The sequence below is a fragment of the Propithecus coquereli genome, unplaced genomic scaffold, assembly GCF_000956105.1.
Source record: "Propithecus coquereli isolate 6110/MARCELLA unplaced genomic scaffold, Pcoq_1.0 Scaffold178, whole genome shotgun sequence".
NCBI lineage: Eukaryota > Metazoa > Chordata > Mammalia > Primates > Indriidae > Propithecus > Propithecus coquereli.
The window spans coordinates 1,165,721-1,183,965 of record NW_012142523.1 but is presented as its reverse complement, the minus strand read 5'-3'; the positions used below and the strand labels follow the sequence as shown (position 1 = coordinate 1,183,965).

The 18,245-nt window shown below is 44.4% G+C and overlaps 1 protein-coding gene across 2 annotated transcripts in view; it reads right to left on the bottom strand.

Moving 5' to 3' along the window:
• The window catches only part of KHDRBS1 (KH domain containing, RNA binding, signal transduction associated 1), a 36,730-nt gene extending 28,060 nt beyond the window's left edge, over window positions 1–8,670 (bottom strand). For both annotated transcript variants that reach the window (XR_001137392.1, XM_012642323.1), the window contains exon 1: window positions 8,118–8,670. Coding sequence is in view for 1 of the 2 variants with exons in the window: in XM_012642323.1 (XP_012497777.1) it covers window positions 8,118–8,499 (382 nt within the window). In the remaining variant the exon portion in view is untranslated. The remainder of the gene's footprint in view (window positions 1–8,117) is intronic.
• Window positions 8,671–18,245: the final 9,575 nt, after the last annotated feature.

Sequence of the window (18,245 nt, the reverse complement as noted above, 5' to 3'; positions counted from 1 at the left end):
GCAATGTAATACACCCTGTGAAATTTAAGGCCTTTCTATAACATGGATCCTTCTATTTTTTTTGCAACAGCTGGATCTTAGAATTCCTCTAATTTATGTCACAACTTTCTAAAGAAAGCATTTTTAGAGAATTAAGAGAAGACTGATCATTTAAATAAAACTGACAGTAGAAAAGATAAAACAATCAGAGGATGTTAGCCTAGAAAGCAAAAGACTCAGAAGCAACTTGAGCCTTCAAGAAGGGTTATCTTTCATGTTTGGAAGTAGAGGGTCTGAGTATTTTTTCAATGCCTACTATATATCAAATACTGTACAAATATTACCTCATTTATCCTCAAAAAATTCAGTGAAGTAGCTAGCACTATCCCCATTTTACTACTGAGGAAAGTGAAACTCAGAAAGGTTAAACAACTATCTCCAGGTCACAAAGATGTTAAAGTAACAGAATAAGGATTAAACCTCATGCTTTTCCTATTGTCATTCAATGAGGAGTGTGTGTGCAGGCACTTTAAGCAAGGAAGAGCTGATTTTATAAAATCTGAGAAAGTACAATTTATACCCTCAGACATTGTCTTGCAGCCTAAAGGCAATGAAAGGGCTTTACGGGTGCCTCAGATATTCAGTTGCCTGATGGGCTTTCTTTCCTTTTCTTTTCTAATTCTGTATTTCTCTCCTTGGCCTCACTTCCCCTGAAAAGCTAGAGAAGGCTGAAATGGGAAGGAAAAAAAAAAAAAAAATCAAGCTCCCTAACAATGGCTTAACTTCAGGCAAAAGTACTTTCTAGACAACCTTTTTGGAGCTGACTCCTTTAAGTGATCTTTGCCTAGGTCTCTGGAGACCCTGGATGTCCCAAGAGCCAAAGAGAGGAAAGCTGAGGAGTAAACAACACAGAGAGGCGACCCATTTGTTTCCTGGCCAGACACTTATAATAATGACACCTTATCCAGGGCCTTCTGTGTGTCAGGAATTTTGTATTTATCATTTCATTTTGTCTTTGTAACCAGTATTATCCCATTTGACAAATGAAGAAACCTGGGCTCAGAAAAGTCATGAAACTTGTCCAAGATCTCAAAACTCATTAGTGAGTCACTAACCCAAGTCATTCCTTATCCTAGGGAGAATAAATTCAACCAACCTTGTGGAATCTAGCTTTTACTATAACTTAATCTTTCTTTCTTTTTTTTTTTTTTTGGTAGGTTTTATCCTAGACTGTAAGCTCCCACATTTCTTAGTATGTCTCAGAGGAAAGAACATGGGTTTTGAAGCTAGACAGAAATGAGGTCTATGGCCATACCACGTTGAATGCACCCCATCTCATCTGATCCCAGAAGCTAAGCAAGGTTGGGCCTGGTTAGTACTTGGATGGGAGACCACCTGGGAACACCAGGTGCTATAGAATAAAAAAATAAATAAATAAATAAAAATGAAGTGCATCTATCTATCTATATTTATTTACTTTTAGAGACCTGGTCTCACTCTGTCACCTAAGCTGGAGTATAGTGGTGTGACCACAGATCAATGCACCCTGAACACCTGTGCTCAAGTGATCCTCCTGCTTCAGCCTCTCAAGTAGCTGGAGCCACAAATGCGCACCACCATAACCAGCTAATTTTTAAAAAAAATGTTGGCAGAGATGGGGGTCTATGTTTGTTGCCCAGGCCGATCTTCAACTCCTGGCCTCAAATGATCCTTCCATCTCGGTCTCCCAAAGTGCTGGGATTACGGGTGCAAGCCGCTGTGCCTGGTCTAAAAGTCCATTCCAGGACAGTGGCAAACCCTGTTGTATTGACCAGGGCCTCCCAAATCTTTTCCTTAAGGTACAACTTAGAGCTTAGGGCTTTTTCCTTTAAAAAAAAAAAAAATTGGTTTTAAAAAAGTTTTGAGTTAATTGTAGATTTATATGCAGTTGTAAGAAATAACACAGGGAGATCCTGTACACCCTTTTCCCTGTAACATTTTGCATATTGTGATATCACAATCAGAAAATTAATACAATCCATTGACTTTATTCAGATTTCATCAGTTTTCCATGTACGTATTTGTGTTTAGTTCTATGTGATTTAATCATAAATTCGTGTAATCACAACAGTCAAAACACAGAACAGTTCCATCACAAGGATACTTCATGCTACCTTTTTATAGCCAGTCACCTCCTTCCCTCACCATTGGCAGCCACTAATCTGTTCTCCATCTCCATTATTTTGCTTTTTTTCAAGAATATTATTGGAATCATTTAGTACATAACCTTTGAGATTAGCTTTTTTCACGAAGCATAATTCTCTTGAGATCCATCAAGTTGTTGTATTTATCAATAGTTCATTTCTTTTTACTGCAGAGCAGTATTCCAAGGTATGGATGTAGTACAGTTTATTCACCTACTGGAGGCATATGGTTTGTTTTCAGTTTTGGCTATTCTGAATAAAGTGCTATGAACATTCATGCACAGGTTTTTGTGAACTTGAGTTTTAATTTCAATAAATACTCAGGAATGCAATACCTGAATCGTATGGTAAACATTTAGCTTTGTGTAAAAATGAAAAAAAAAAAGCCTATTTTATCATAGTATGCTTAATATTTTGCTAATATTTGTTTTATAAAAATAGTATTGTACCATATGTAGTCTTACAGTACTTACACTTTTCATCTAACATTAGATTTCCAAGATTTCTCTACGTTGTGGCATGTAGCTATACTGCATTTTCATTACTGTACAAATATTTTATTTTGTAAATCTATCCCATTATCCAATGAATGGTGAAACATGTTGCCCCATTTTGTGAACAGGAGGCACTATTTTATGAATGAAGTGTTCATGTATAAAAGTTTCTTTGCACACATTCCTAGGAATGGTGTTGCTGAGTTTTAAGGAACTTCCATGTTCAGCTTTTGAATAAACTGCCAAACTGTTATCCAAAGCAGTTGTACCAATTCAGATTTCCACCAGCAATGTGTAAGAATTTCTTCTAAGTCACATCCTCTCAAGCCCTACTTGTTTGACTTAATTTTTGTCAGCGTACCATGTTTTCATTATTTTCCTATCTCTAAAAGTTTTCTTTACTCATCTTCATTTACTTTTTCTTTTTGGAAACAGGGTCTTATTTTGTCACCCAGGCTGGAATGCAGTGGCGTAATCACAGCTCACTGGGCTCAAGCAATCACTGTGGCCTCAGGCTCCTGAGTAGCTAGGACTATAGCCATATGCCACAACTCAGCTAATTTTTTAGTATTTTGTAGGAATGGAGTGTCCTATATTGCCCAGGCTGGCCTTGAACTACTGGGCTCAAGTGATCCTCCTGCCTTGGGCTCCCAAAGTGCTGGGACTACACTTCATATTCAACATGTCAAGTTAAAAAAAATAAATCCAGTTGGAATCAGTTTGGAAAATGCAAAAATTCAACAGGTCAAGAGTACTGTCTTCTTCATAATCTTAGTTCCTCCTCCTCTGCAAAGACATGGCATGTTTCTTTTTATTCAGACGTTCCTTTATTACCTTTGGTAATTTTATGTTGACAAGCCAGGTGGTAACATATCCCTCATCTGCAATATTGAGAAAAAATTCTTTCTGCCCTAGAGATGACCAGAAGGATGAAGATAACAACTATAAAATGAGTAGCACACCTCATGACATGTTACATGCTCTACAAAGGTTAAATACTGTCACTGTTTACTTATTCACATACATTTTGAACTTTTAAAATTGCTTATCTCAGGCCAGGCACAGTGGCTCATGCCTGTAATCCTAGCATTCTGGGAGGCCGAGGCAGGAGGACAGCTTGAGCTCAGGAGGAGTTCAAGACCAGCCTGAGCAAGAGTGATACTCCATCTCTACTAAAAACAGAAAAAAGAGCCGGATGTGGTGCTATGTGCCTGTAGTCCCAGCTACTCAGGAGGCTGAGGCAGGAGGATCACCTAAGCTGTGGGAATTTGAGGTTACTGTGAGCTAGGCTGAGGCCACCACACTCGCCTGGGCAACAGAGTAAGACTGTCTCCCAAAAAAAGAAAAAAAAAATTGCTTATCTCAAGGCATTTTATATTATTCTAAAAATGAGATAATTTTGCCGATTCTTTTCTAACTGGCTATTGTCTATATGTCAGAAACCTAGTAATCTGTACATCTCTAGTTTGTAATGAGCCACACCACAGAACATTTTCCTAGGTAAACAATCATGATATTGTTGCAAAGAGTGATAAATTTTGCCTCTTTCTTTGCTAATATTAATATTTATACTTATATTTGGTATATAATTCGTTTGCAATTCTACTTTCCAGTTTTAGGTTGTTTTTTTTTTTTTTTTTGAGGCAGACTCTCCTCTGTTGCCCTGGGTAGAATACAGTGGCATTATCATAGTTCACCGCAACATCAAACTCCTGGGCTCAAGCAATCCTCTTTCCTTAGCTTTCCGAGTAACTAGGACTACAGGCACATGCCATGACGCCTGGCTTATTTTTTCTATTTTTAGTAGAGACAGGGTCTCGCTCTTGTTCAGGCTGGTCTTGAACTCCCGAGCTCAAGCAATCCTGCAGCCGCCGCCGCCGCCTCCGCCTCCCAGAGTGCTAGGATTACGGATGTGAGCCAACACACCTGGCCTACTTTCTAGTTTTAACAGCAGGTTTGGGGAAGATTTCAATATATTTCTATAAAATATTGTAAATAAAATAAAGGAATTAACTATTTTAAAGTTTCAACATACTTCATAAAATGTTCTCCTTTGTAGGCTATTGTATTTGCAGGATGGATTTCTGAGTATCCTTTCAAGATCTCATTCTGAAGATTGCTAATCTATTCAAATGTTTACTTATTCTGGGGTCACTTATATAATACTAACTTGTATTTTCCTAATTATATAAAGTGGTAAAAGAACGCTGACATATACAGCAGCATTTTATGTTTATTATATAAATACATTAACACAAATGAGATGAATTATTTTTGTTCAGTAAACAAGCATGGGGGTTGAGTCTTTGCATGTCTGCAAATGCCATTCATCATCATAGCTGAATATCAATTAAGCTAATATAGAGTCTGTATTCAAAATCTACATCCCTCAGAATTGTGTCAATATTTTTCCATCATTCCCATCTTCAATGAAGATGAATATGTATTCATTCATAATATTTAGTAGGAGGCCACTCCGGGCAGCACTCGTCAAGGCACAGGAGATACAGCAGTGAACAAAGAAGACAAAAGATCCCTGGTCTGGTGAAGCTGATATTCTAGCCAAGAAGAAGGAGTGATCAACAAATAAATGCTGTACATAATTACAATATACAGTACAACAGATGCTGATAAGTGCGAAATAAAGTAAACCTTGGAGAGAGACAAAGAGAGCTGGTGGTCTGGGTCTTAAGGTACCTTGTGGGGAGTGGGCAGAGGCGGCCTGGAGGAGTCAGTCAGTCCCAAATGCTAGACTCTGCTCTTTGGTTCCTTCTGTATCTTGGCCCCATCATCTTCACTGCCCTGTTGGCACTCTGATACTTTCAAATAGATTTTCTTTTAATATTTTGTCCAATTAAAGCTTACAATTAAAGTACAATTTGCAGCAGGCATTATAGTAGGGGAGAGGGATGTTAAGTGTGTAGCCTAACTGAAAATCCTGGTTATGTTGTTCCTAATTTTTTTTTTACTTTAGGCAAATTATTAATCTCTGGGTGCCTTGGTTTCCTCATGAGTAAAAGTGAGTGTTATCCTAAAGTTTAAATATTTAATATAAAGTATTCAGACCAGTGCCTGCACAGTGAGCGTTAGCTGTATTTTTCTTACATGTGTTCTTATCAGAGCTTAAAATACTCTTTTCAGAGTCTTACTCTCTCACAATTCGTTGTGACCTCACTGTAATCTCTTTTCAAGATCATTCAGAAATACCTTAAAAGCCAGGCCCAACATATATTAAGACCTATCCATGCTAAGAAGTTTCCACACATCCCAGATCTGTTCTCTTAGTGAGTCAACACTACCTCAATGCCATTTCTCCAATCAAAATTTCAGTTCGGTTAAAAAAAAAAAAAAAAGACACACAAAAAAATCCAAGTTAAAAATAAAGAATACTCTCTTAGTAATAAAAAGCAAGCAGTGAGAGGAGAATTAAAATTATACATAAGTTTTAAGGATCAATAGTTTTTGGTGGTTATCCTAAGAAACCATCTTTTAAACGACAAACACACTGGGCACCTGATATGGTCAAAAAGGCAAAATATATCTTGTGTTTTCATACCTTGTTCAGTACTATGGATTTACAACTAGAAGAAAACTGGTGACATGTTATTATCTAATGATTATAGGTCAAAGGAAACTGCTAGTGATTTTATGTACCATTTAATCCTCACAACTCACCATCCCACTTTACAGATGAGGTTACCAAGGTCCACAAAGTTTCCCAAGATCAGGTTACCAAAAGGGCCAGAGTTTTAAACCCAAGCCAATACCTTAGCTCTAAAGTTTATTTTATTCTCATGTATTTAATCTGGACTGATTAAAGGTTCCAGGAAATAAAAAAAAAAGACTACCAAGTCAATCTTTACCATTTAGTCTGACATTCCACAGTCATACACATGCTTTCGGATTCAACCAAACACCTGGTGTTTGCTACATGCAACACAGTACGAAAAATATAAAGATAAAAAGCAATTCTTGCCCTGAAACAGCTTATTCTTAAAAGAACACAACCAGTAGTGTTTCAAAACCCGAACGTGTTACGCTTTGCGTTGAAAATGCTATTTATCGGCCAGGCCCGGTGGCTCACGCCTGTAATCCTAGCACTCTGAGAGTGCCGAGGTGGGAGGACTGCTTGAGCTCAGGAGTTCAAGACCAGCCCCACCAGCCTCAGCAAGAGCGAGACCCGGCTCAAAAAAAAAAAAAAAAAGAAAGAAAAGAAAATGTTACTTATCTAAATGTCCTTCTTCCTGACCACCACGTGTTTTGTTTATTGTGCTTGAAGGTAAAGACTCCTTAACAAGTTTGGGAAATAGAGAACAAAGAGAGGGAAATGGTATTTTCACAAGGAACTGTCCGTTATATCAACCTTGCCAAAGAGTCCAACCACTCATTCAGTGTTGAGGGCTGTGAATTTATATTTGCTTAATAAAATTTAGGTATCATAAGAAATACTTATTAAAATAATGTTAATTAGAAGCGAGGGTCAAATAGAAGGCTTTAGGGAAAAACCAGAGCGACTAAGTGATTGGCCAGTGCTGATCAGGAAAGGAGCGCTAGTCCACGGAAAGAACAAAGACTACCATTTATAATCTACTTCACTACTGAAGCAAAAATTTAAAAAACAACAACAAAAAGACCAAGCTTTTCGGGTACAAGCATCATGCAACTTCTCTCAGTTTCTGTCCATCTCACTGGGGAACATCAAAGAAACTACGGGGTAGTCCCTTACCTCCGTCAACTGTCCCACTTCACTGCCTGTAGGGTTATTTTCCCCCTTCCTGAATGATGGTGAACACATGTTGTAAAATACAGGGGAGCAACCTTCCGGCTCTATGGCAGTTCTCATTTTATCACCCGAAGTCGGAAATCTGATTCGGAAAACCTCAAGCTCCGATTCCCACAAGTCGCTCCTGCCTCTCAGCTACTTTAGCTACGGTTACCGCTAAGTCCGGCCCAGCCCGAACGACAGCCGCACACTGGACGGGACATTCCAGCCTCACCCCACCTCACCTCGGCCCTTCCTCCCACGGCCCCTCCCCGCTCAGGCTGTCTTCACCTCCTACACCCTCGGTTGAAGCGCTCACTGCCACCCGCGATCAAAAAGGCTTTCCCTTTGGGGGAAGGGGGAGATAAAGGTTCATTTCTGGAAGAATCTGAGCACTCAGAGCTCGGGGCAGCTGCAAGAGGGGGGAGGGTCGGGAAAGGGGCGGGGAGCTCAGTACTATCCATCAAGATCCTAGCGCTAGGAGATCACCAAGTCGCCTTCGGGCCTCCACTGCAGCCCAGAAATTCACCCTCGCAGCCGGGGCCGAGGTGGGAATTGTGGGATCCAGCCTCCCAAAGATGATGAGAAGGGCGCTCCCGCCTGCCTCGGTCCCGAGGGGGCGGGAAGCGAGGGGAACAAAGCCACTGCCACTCAAAGCCTCCGGGCCGGCGACCCGAGGGGCTGGGGAGGCCCGCTTACCTGCGGTCAGCAGCTGCATGGCGTGAGTGAAGGACGGGTCGAGCGAGTCCTTCTCCGCCATGAGTTCGGGCAGGTACTTGTTCTCCGGCTCCATTTTGACCGAGGCTGTGGCTGAGGGGGGCAACAGCGGGGTCGGCGCTGGACCGCCCACTGTCGCGTCGGGACCCGTGGCCGAGGGCGGCAGCAGCGGTGGCGGCTGCGTGGCGGGCGAGGCCCGGGCTCCCCCCCGGGACCCCACTCCGCCTCCCCGGGACCGGTGAGGCAGCGGCGGCTGCCGAGACGGCGTCTGACGCACCGAGGGGTGGGCACCTGAGGGGTCCATGGTGCCGCTGCGGCCCGAGGACCGGCTCATGCGCGCGGCGGGGTCGTCCCGGCGCTGCATCGGGGAGGATGTGCGATCGAGGGAGCGAGGAAGCGACGCGGCAGCGGCAGAGGCCCGAGCGGCGGTTGGCGGGGGTGGGAGAGCGGCAGCGACAGCGACCGAAGCCGACCCGAGCGACCCAGCGAGAGAGAGCACCGGAAATGAGGCGGCGCGCGTGCGCAGCCAGCCACCGGCACCGCCCTTGGGCTTCTCGGTGGAGAACAAAGTCCCCAGTCTGGCCACGGCGCTTGCGCACCGCCGCGGCGCCCGAAGAAGTCGCCTCCCCGCTCCCTTTTTCCCTCCGAGCCCGCCAGGCCAGAGCTTGCTGGGCATGCGCAGGTGGCCGCGGGCTCCGTTCGTTTTCTTTTCCACGTGACTCGGCGCTAGCGGGACACGTGTCTCCTCCCCCTTCTGGCCGAGTGTGCGAGGGGGGCGGAGGCTGTGGAATGTCTTTGTCTGCGCGCGGGCCCGTGGAGTGTCGGGGGGAGACCTGTTACTCGCGGGGCCACGCCCTCTCCAACGGCTGCGCGGCCGAGGGAGGACGTGCTGAATGGCGTGGGGCTGGGAAGTGGAGGGGGGCGGTCACAGAAGTAAGGAAATAAAAGGAGAACGGCGTGGGACGCGCGGGAAGGGGAGGGAGAGAGAACTGAGGCTGTCTGGGCAGGAAGAGAGGAGGGAGAGACAGGGCACGACACCGGGAGAAGAGGGGAGGGCTAAGGGAGAGTCTGACGCAGGGATGAATGGTGGAGATGGGGACGGGAAGCCTGGAGGGAGAAATTGAGGAACGACCATTCGGTGGAAAGACTGAAGGCTATTGGAGGACTTGAGGAGGGAAGGTTTAGGTCGGTGACCTGAAGTCTAGGAAAAAAGAGGGGCCAAGACCAAAGCAGGGGACCCAAGGTGTGTCCCAGGGTTTCCAAAATAGTAGGTTCTAAAACGCAGGCCATTGTTAGAGAAATCTTCTTAAAAGAAGCAGCATTTTGGCTCTTTTTACATATTCTGCTGCTTTATGCTGACTTAAGTGTTTCTTCAGCAAAAAAGTGGGGTAGAGGCCAGGCCCTTAATCCGTTTTGGTTGCATCATTAGGATGGTTCCTTCTACGACTGACGTGAATGTAGCTGTGTTGGGCCCTTCGCAATGCATCATTACAGACTTTCTCAGAGACCCTTGCCACTGCTCTTAAGGCCAAGGTACAAAATGGTCAGTCTCCTACGTCATTCTCTACACCTTGAAGTGCTGCATGTAAGCGGAGCCTAGGTCTCTACTCTCCTATTAAACCATCAAAAACCTCTAACTTTCCCTTCCCTCCACAGATTTTGGCTGCTCCGGTTTAAAGCACTGACTTTTCCTTCTAGACCAGTTCTAACGAGCTCACGTTTTTTAAAAGTGTTTCTGGAAATTGTCTTCTGGGTGCCTGGAAACTATTGATTTTTGGATCTGAAACTTAGAGGCCTTCAACTAGGGAACATAAAGGCCTTGCTACCTTTTTGAGGGTAGAGAAGAGACTTTACCAGATTACCCACAGAAATGAGAACAAAACACAAATATCTCCATAAACTATATTGTTATATTACTTATATATTATAAATATATAGAAAATCTCCAGTGTCTGGTGTAATACTTTACTTTGAGGTCACAAGAAATGACTCTTCAGGTAGTCAAGTAGGAAAAAAATTTTTTTTTTTTGAGACAGAGTCTCACTCTGTTGCCCTGACTAGAGTGCGGTGGCATCAGCCTAGCTCACAGCAACCTCAAACTCCTGGGTTCAAGCGATCCTGCCTCAGCCTCCCAAGTAGCTGGGACTACAGGCATGCACCACCGTGCCCAGCTAATTTTTTCTAATTTCGATATATTTTTAGTTGTCCAGCTAATTTCTATTTTTTTTTAGTAGAGATGGGGTCTCGCTCTTGCTCAGGTTGATCGTGAACTCCTGAGCTCAAATGATCTTCTCGCCTCTGCCTCCCAGAGTGCTAGGATAAAAAAAATATTTTTGAATAACTGTAATAAAGAATGAAATGTGACAAGTGCCAAAAGATAAGTGAAAGCTAAGTGCTATTGGAGTTCAAAGCACGAGATAGATTTTGGCCAGGGGAGAATCAGTTCTAGACAATGAGAAGTAGAATAAATGAGCAGAGATGAGAACGTGGGAGATGTGTTCAGGGAATAGGAGTAATCCAGTGTCACACTTAAAGGAATAGGTGGATTGAGAGAGCAACTGCATAAGGAGGGAAAAGGGGCAAGGAGGATATATAGTTCCCTTGCAACTCATTTCTGCTACTGTCCTTGAAAATCCTGCTTGATTGGTGGTGCTACAAATGACTGAGGTGTCCTTGCTCTGTAATGAGATGCCTAAATAGAGGTACCTTGAGCTGAGGCTAATAAAACTTTGATAAACATGTGTCTGAGAGGAGCTGGGTACTGGTGTCTGTGGGCTTTCTAGACTAGATTCAACAGTCATTGCATATGTGTATCAAAACATCATGTTGTACACCTTAATTCTATACAATTTTTAATAAAAACACTAAAAAACAAAACAAAACTCCCAGTCTTTCTGGGCGGCTGCCAGACTTTACTTGCTTTCTTTAAGAGTGGGGTCGAGGGGGAGGTATGAGCTCTTTTTCCTGGTGAGAACCCAAAAGGTAATCTCTGAGGCCATGAGTTGTTGAGGCTGCAATGTGTGAACCAAGCAAGTGATGCACAGCCTTCCATTTCAGGGGCAGGGAAGAGTAATTCCTGCCCTGAACACGTAGAGGTCTGGAGTTTATTGTGTGTTGACCACAGCATGCTGCCCCAGATTCACCTTAAGGTTAACAATCTTGTGAAAAGGCTGATTTTGGAGTGAGGCAGACAAATTCAAATCTAGCAATGTCTTGTCATCGCTGTGCATCATGAGGAAAACCACAAGCTCTGAACCTTAGTCTCCTCTTCTGTAAAGTGGGGGTAATGATATCTACCTTGAAGGCTTTTTGTGAACATTAACAAATACCATTGTAAACCTCCTGACAGTTGGGCTTATAAGCAGAAGTAATTATTATTATACCCTTTTAGTACCTAATGAAGATTTTTGGGTGCTTTCTGTTGGCCACTGATCTGAAAGTCCCGTTCTCTAATGTGTATCATTTTCTCTGACTATAGCTAGACTTGTTTAGGGGACAGGGCAGGAGGTTCCAAAAAGACAAAATTTCTTCTACCCTATTTCCTCCCTTAATCCGGTTACTGTGGTACAGGATGCAGCAGCTATTGAGAGCATAGTGATTCAGATGGAGTTAAGCAGGCTCTGCCTCTTACCTGCGGTTGATTGAGCACATTACTTAACTTTGCAATATTAATTAGGGTTCTCCAGAAAGACAGCACCAATAGGATATATATTTAGATATAGATATAGACGTATGAGAGGGGATTTACTAGGGGAATTGGCTTACACAATTATGGAGGCTGAATGAAAGTCCCATGATAGGACTTCTGCAGGCGGAAGACCCTGGGATGCCAGTAGTGTGTGTGGCTCAGTCCAGGTCTGAGAGCCTCAGAACTAGGGAAGGTGATGGTCTATTTCTCAGAGGCTGAAGGCTAAGAACCCATGGGCTGCTGTTTAAGTCCTGGAGTCCAAAGGCCAAAGAGCTTGGAATTCTGATGTCCAAATGCAAGAGAAGAAGAATGCCCCAGCTCCAGCAGGGAGAGAGGAAATCCTCTTTTCTCTGCCTTTTTTGTTTACTCTGGGCCTCCAGCCCATAGGACGGTGCCTGCACAGGCCAATCTCATCTGGAAACAAACTCACAGATATACTCACAAATAATACTTTATCAGTTCCCTAGGTATTCCTTAATTCAGTCAAGTTGACATCTAAAATTAACCATCACACTTGCTCTGTCTCTACTTCCTCCTGCTTGATAAAACAGAGGTAATAACAATACCTGCCTCAAGGCTGTTAGGGTTAACAGAGATAGTGTTGTAAAGCACTTAGTATTGGGGCTGGCAATTAGTAGGTGCTTGATAAGGCATTATTATTATACACATTTATTGAGTACCTTACTGCCGTCTTTCACCTGAATCCCTAACAGAGTGGCTGGAAGGATTCACAATTACCTGTAGCTGCCTGATCTCCATGGATGGGGATCTGCAGGTCCCGTCTACCTCCCCTGCCTCGCAGCCAGTGCTGGGAGAGAAAGGGCTCTGGCCCTGGGCAGGAGACTTTCTCTTCAAGAGTGTGGTTCAAGTTCATCTGTTCAATCTTAAACACCTGCTCGGTGCCAAATATATGGAGGAAGAGAGAAGGAGACAGGGAGATACAAATTCAACATTAAATAAGAGAGTCCCTGCTTCCAAGGAGCTCACTGTTCAGCGAAGGAGACAAATATGTAAACCAAGTGACTGTGTAGCATGGAAAGTGTTGTAAGAGAGGACATACAAGGAGCTGTGGGAATGCACAGGAAGGAGTGACTGACCGACTGCCCAGGTAAGTTAGGAAAGTGGGTGTCTGGGGAGTGGTCAGGTGGAGTGGGAGCAGGTCATTGCAATGTTGCGAGCTCAGCAGAGCTCAGTCCTGTGCCTGCATTCCCTCCGCCATGTTCACAGCTCTGGAATTTAGATCTCTTGCTCAGACTTCTGAGTTCTAAATCCAGACAGCCAGTTGCATCCTGGCATCCTCATGTGGATGTCTCAGAGGTCCCTCAAATGCGACATGTCCCCAGTAGAACTGAAAGCTCAGGCACCAGCAGTGCTGCTCTGCGCCCAGAAAACTTAACACAGCTTCTCTTTGGGGGGCATTTCCTCTCTCCAGGCCTGCTCCAGTGCTTCGAGAGAACATCCACGGGGCCAGCAAAACTTAAGGCGGCATTCACTCACTTCAGGGCCCTGTCCCTTGCCTGACTCACTCTAGTCCCGCCCTGCCCTCCACGTTCCCACAGTAGGCACCTTTGTAGGGCAGTGTACAAGGTGGTCAGGGCAGGGCGGATGCACCCAGTGACTGTGGCCCCAGTGCTTTGTCTGACACCTACAAGTGAAAAGTCCCTAAAAGCATCCCAGGAATGCTTCAAGGAGACTTTGCAGGGGCAAGAGCAGGAACCCAGGATGATTGGTGTTCCTGTGGCTTTGTCTGAGTCCACTGGCTACTGAGGCCTGCGTGATGTGTGGATTATAATAATCTTTTCTCTGCCTCCCCCAGGAACCGGAAGTGAGCTGCTTGTGGGTAGGTCCCATGTCTGTCTTTGTACAGTCGAAGGCTGGAACAGAGTTTGTGTTCCGTAAGTGTGTGTTGACTGAATAAATAGCTGCAAAATAAACTCCCACTCTGCTCTTTGCCTTCTCCACCAATCTGCTCCTCCTGTGTCCCCACCTTAGGGAGCAGTACCCCTAACTCACTGCACAGCTGGAGGCAGAGTGTTCTTCCACCTTCTCTCCACTGCCTTACTGCTCTGCCCCCGCCATACGCAGACCATTCTTAAGTCTTGTTTACCTCATAAATATTGTAAATCCCATCCACATTTCTGTCTCTACTGCCTCTGCCTCCATCTGAGGTGCCTTAAGGCCTCACCTGAACACCTGCCCCTCTAAACTAGTCCCTACTTCAACTCCTGTACCCCTTCTCTATTGTCAGCCCAGAAGTAAGCATAATATTTTCTCATTGCCCTTAGGATAAAGACCAGAGTCCTTAACATGTCCAACTTGGCCCTGCCTGCATGCCTGGCTTTCTTTTTGTTTTTTGAGAGACAGAGTCTTGCTCTGTCACCTAGGCTGGAATGCAGTGGTGCTCACTGCAGCCTTGACCTCCTGGGCCTAAGGGATCCTCCTGCCTCAGCCTCCCAAGTAGCTGGGACTACAGGCGCCACCGCATCTGGCTACGCCTGGCTTTCTTACCGCATCTCATCTCTGCAGTTCCTGTGCTCTGCAACCCTGGCCGTTTTCAGTTCCTCAAATAAGCCAGACTCCTGCCTCCTCTAGGCCGCACGCACGCATTCTGGTTTCTTAGCCTAAAACTCCAACCACTGCTAGCTTCCCTCCCACCAAGTCCAGCCCCTCCCTGCTTCACCACCTCTTTTCTTTAGCTACAGTCCTTCCTACACATCCTTCAGATATGGGAAATGTCACTTCTTCAGAGAAGACTTACTGGACCCTTCAGGGCAGGTCATCCTAGTTCCCTGTGTTATATGCTTGCATAGCTCCTTCCTGACACATCACAGTTTAAATTTACGTCTTTGTGTGATTATTTGAGAAACCTCCATCTCTGCGATTCCAGTGTAAGCTCTATGAGGGCAAGAACTTTGCTTCTAGTGATTAAGGTTATGTCCCCAGCATCCAGCACAGTGGCGGGCTGCATTGGCTGATCAATAAACATTTGTTAGCTCAATGAACAGGAACAGCACATGCAGACACATTGAAACATTGCAAAACTTGGTGTGGGTCCCTGGAATGGCTAGTCTTGTCATATGGCCTAGATCAGGGTGGGTGGATAGGGGGTACGTAGAAAATGGCAGGAGATGAAGCCAAAAGGTAGTCTGAGTCCTGACACCCAAGTAAGGAAATAGAGTGCCAATGGGGAACAGTGAGATGACATGGTCGGGGACCTAGAGTACAGCAGAAAACCAGTGGCTGACAGGCCATATTTGGCCTGTGCATATGTTTTAATTGGCATTCCTGATTTAAAAGTTGAACTAGTTTCCAGAACCTAAATATTGGAGATTTAACATTTTAAAGAATTCTGGATTTATAGCTTTTCTTTTTTTTTTTTTTTTTTGAGACAGAGTCTCACTCTGTTGCCCTGGGTAGAGTGCAGTGGCATCGCCATAGCTCACTGCAACCTCAGACTACTGGGCTCAAGCTAGCCTCCGGCCTCAGCCTACTGAGTAGCTGGTATTACAGGTGCGTGCCACTACCCCTGGCTAGTTTTTTCTATTTTTGGTAGAGACGGGGGTCTTGCTCTTGCTCAGGCTGGTCTCGAACTCCTGAGCTCAAGCGATCCTCCCACCTCAGCCTCCCAAAGTGGTAGGATTACAGGCATGAGCCATCGCACCCAGCCTGTAGCTTTTCTTAAAATGCCAGATGTTCTAGAAACCCTGGGCTTGTATTCCTCCAAGCAATAATTAGCTTCTGCCTTTAGATCATAACTGCCTCTAACTCCCTAGGCATTTATGCTTAGCAGCTTGCTTCTTTAAGCATGTGAATTAGTGATCTTGTTTTAGAGGGATCATTCTGGTGGAGGAATAGAAGAAGAGATTGGAGCAAGGCGGGGGAGGGCAATGGTAGCCAGAGGAGCCCAGGGAGAGAATGGAGTTCACATTCAAGTTGGAGACACCTAGATCCAAGGGATGCTATATCCGGACTCAGGCCCTGGTATGGGGTGGGGAGGAAGATAATATTCAAAACCTAAGGCCCCCCCCCCCCTTCCACCATCAGAAGCTTTGTTGGGGTTCAGAGAGAAGACAAAGAGATCCAGCCAGGCGCCATGGCTTATGCCTGTAATCCTAGCACTCTGGGAGGTCAAGGTGAGAGTATCACTTGAGCTCAGGAGTTCGAGACCAGCCTGAACAAGAACAAGACCCCGACTCTACTAAAAATGGAAAAATTAGCTGAGCATGGTGGTGTGCACCTGTAGTCCCAGCTAGTTGGGAGGCTGAGGCAGGAGGATTGCTTGAGCTCAGGAGTTTGAGGTTGTAGTGAGCTATGATGATGCCACTGCACTCTACGTAGGGCAACCAAGTGAGACCCTGTCTCAAAACAAAAAAACCCAAAGAGATCCACTGGGATGCTCACTGATCTGAGAGCAAACTTTGGAATTGTAACAAGACAAATGTCACCATCTGAGCCCAGGCACCCCTGCCCTCTTCATGCCTCAGACAGTTAAAAGATGAATGAGACCATGGCCCTCGCTATAGAGGAAATTGACATTTTAATAACTAAGTAATATAGTCAAGGTAATAGAATAGAGAAGCATTCATATATTCATTCATTCAACAAATATATTTTGAGCATCTTCCACATGCCAGACACTGTGCTGGGTCCTAGGAACATAGTCACAAAGAAGGCAGACATCGCACCTGCCCTTGTGGAGCTTATACCCAGGTGGTTTGGGAGATCAGAGGATGATGGAATTAATTCTAAAAGAGGTTTCCATGGGGTGGGACTTCACCATTTGAACTAGCCCTGGAAGGAAGAATCAAATTTTGATGGGGATTGGGGTAGAGGATGGAAGTTCTGGAAAGAAGGGAAAAAGGGACACGAACTGGTGAGAATGTGGGAAATGTTTGAGGAACCCCAAGTATCGAGTTGAAGTGATGTTTGTGGAAGAGAAGGAAGCAAATTGTTTAGACCATGCGTTGCCTTCTGACCTAATACCATTATATTTTTTTCTAGAAATTGAATTCTCTAAAATAGAACTATTTCAAAAATAACTAAAATGAGAAAGCAATCCAGAGGTGAAAATGCTGTTGTCCCAGTGTATGAGGTTTCCCTGTCAAATAAGGTAATCTTTTAAAATCAACATAACACTCCAGAACTTATACAGCAGAATGAGAAGTTTTTGAATTCCTCTTTTCTAATTCTCTTCAGAACCTGAAGTCCATTCTTCTGACTGCTGACACAGGTGACATGTTTTTACTCTTGAAGAGTAAGTTTAATTTTGGGAAGCAAATCATTCAGAGCCAAAGTTAGTGAATAAGGTAGAAATCTAGTTGGGAAGAAAGATTTTTGAGTAAAAAATTAAGTGTGACTGCAGAGTAGTGAATCTGATTTTCTTTTGTAACTTTTCAAGTGATCCTGAAGTCAATTCTAAAAGATGAGGTCCCAAAATATTTTTGAGCAATATGGCATTGTCAGAACAAGGAGAGACACACTCACCCATGGCAACGACTTCAAGGACAGTACATAGTACATTTTTTTCTTTCTTTCTTTCTTTCTTTTTTTTTTTTTTTAGAGACTAGGTCTCACTCTTGCTCAGGCTGGTCTCGAACTCCTGAGCCCAAAAGCAATCCTCCTACTTTGGCCTCCCAGAGAGTTAGGATTACAGGTTTGAGCCACCACACCCGGCAAGGACAGCACCTGTTTGATTCATGCATGCATGCATCCCATGATTCAACAAATATTTATTAAACACCTCCCTAGTAGATGCCAAGCATTGTACCAGGTATTGAGGTAAGTGATGAACAAGATAGACAGGGTCCCTGCTTTTGTGCTGTTTTCTATATAGGGGAGACAGATAAACACCAAGGAAAAAAATAGGGTAGAAATAAATTTTAGAAAGATGATACAATAAGATACTGTGTTAGAGTGACTACAAAGGGATGGAGTTGGATACTTTAGGTAGCATGGTCCAGGAAGCTCTCTTGAAGGGGGTCCTGATCGGGGAGAAGAAGCCAGTCATGGCAAGTACTAGAGGAGGAGCATTCTGGAAAAAAGGAGCAGCCAAGTGCAGAAACTTGCTCCCTGAGGCAGGAACTGGTTGAGCGAATTCTAGGAATAGAAGAAAGGCCATGTGGCTGGAGAATACATGAGCACAGGGGGTAGCAATGGAAGTGAGGTGGCTGAGGAGGCAGGGTCAGAATCTGTTATGGCCATGTGGGCTGTGCTAAGGGGGTTTCTCTAGCTGTTGTGTAGAAATTGGGGGAAGAACAGAAGCATGACGACCAATTAGGAGGCTATTACAGTAAATATTCAACATATATTTATGGAGCATCTACTGTGTGCCCGGAGCTGTGCTAGATGCTAGGGATATAATGGTGAATAAGATGTGGGTTCCTGGCCAGGTGCGGTGGCTCATGCCTGTAATCCTAGCACTC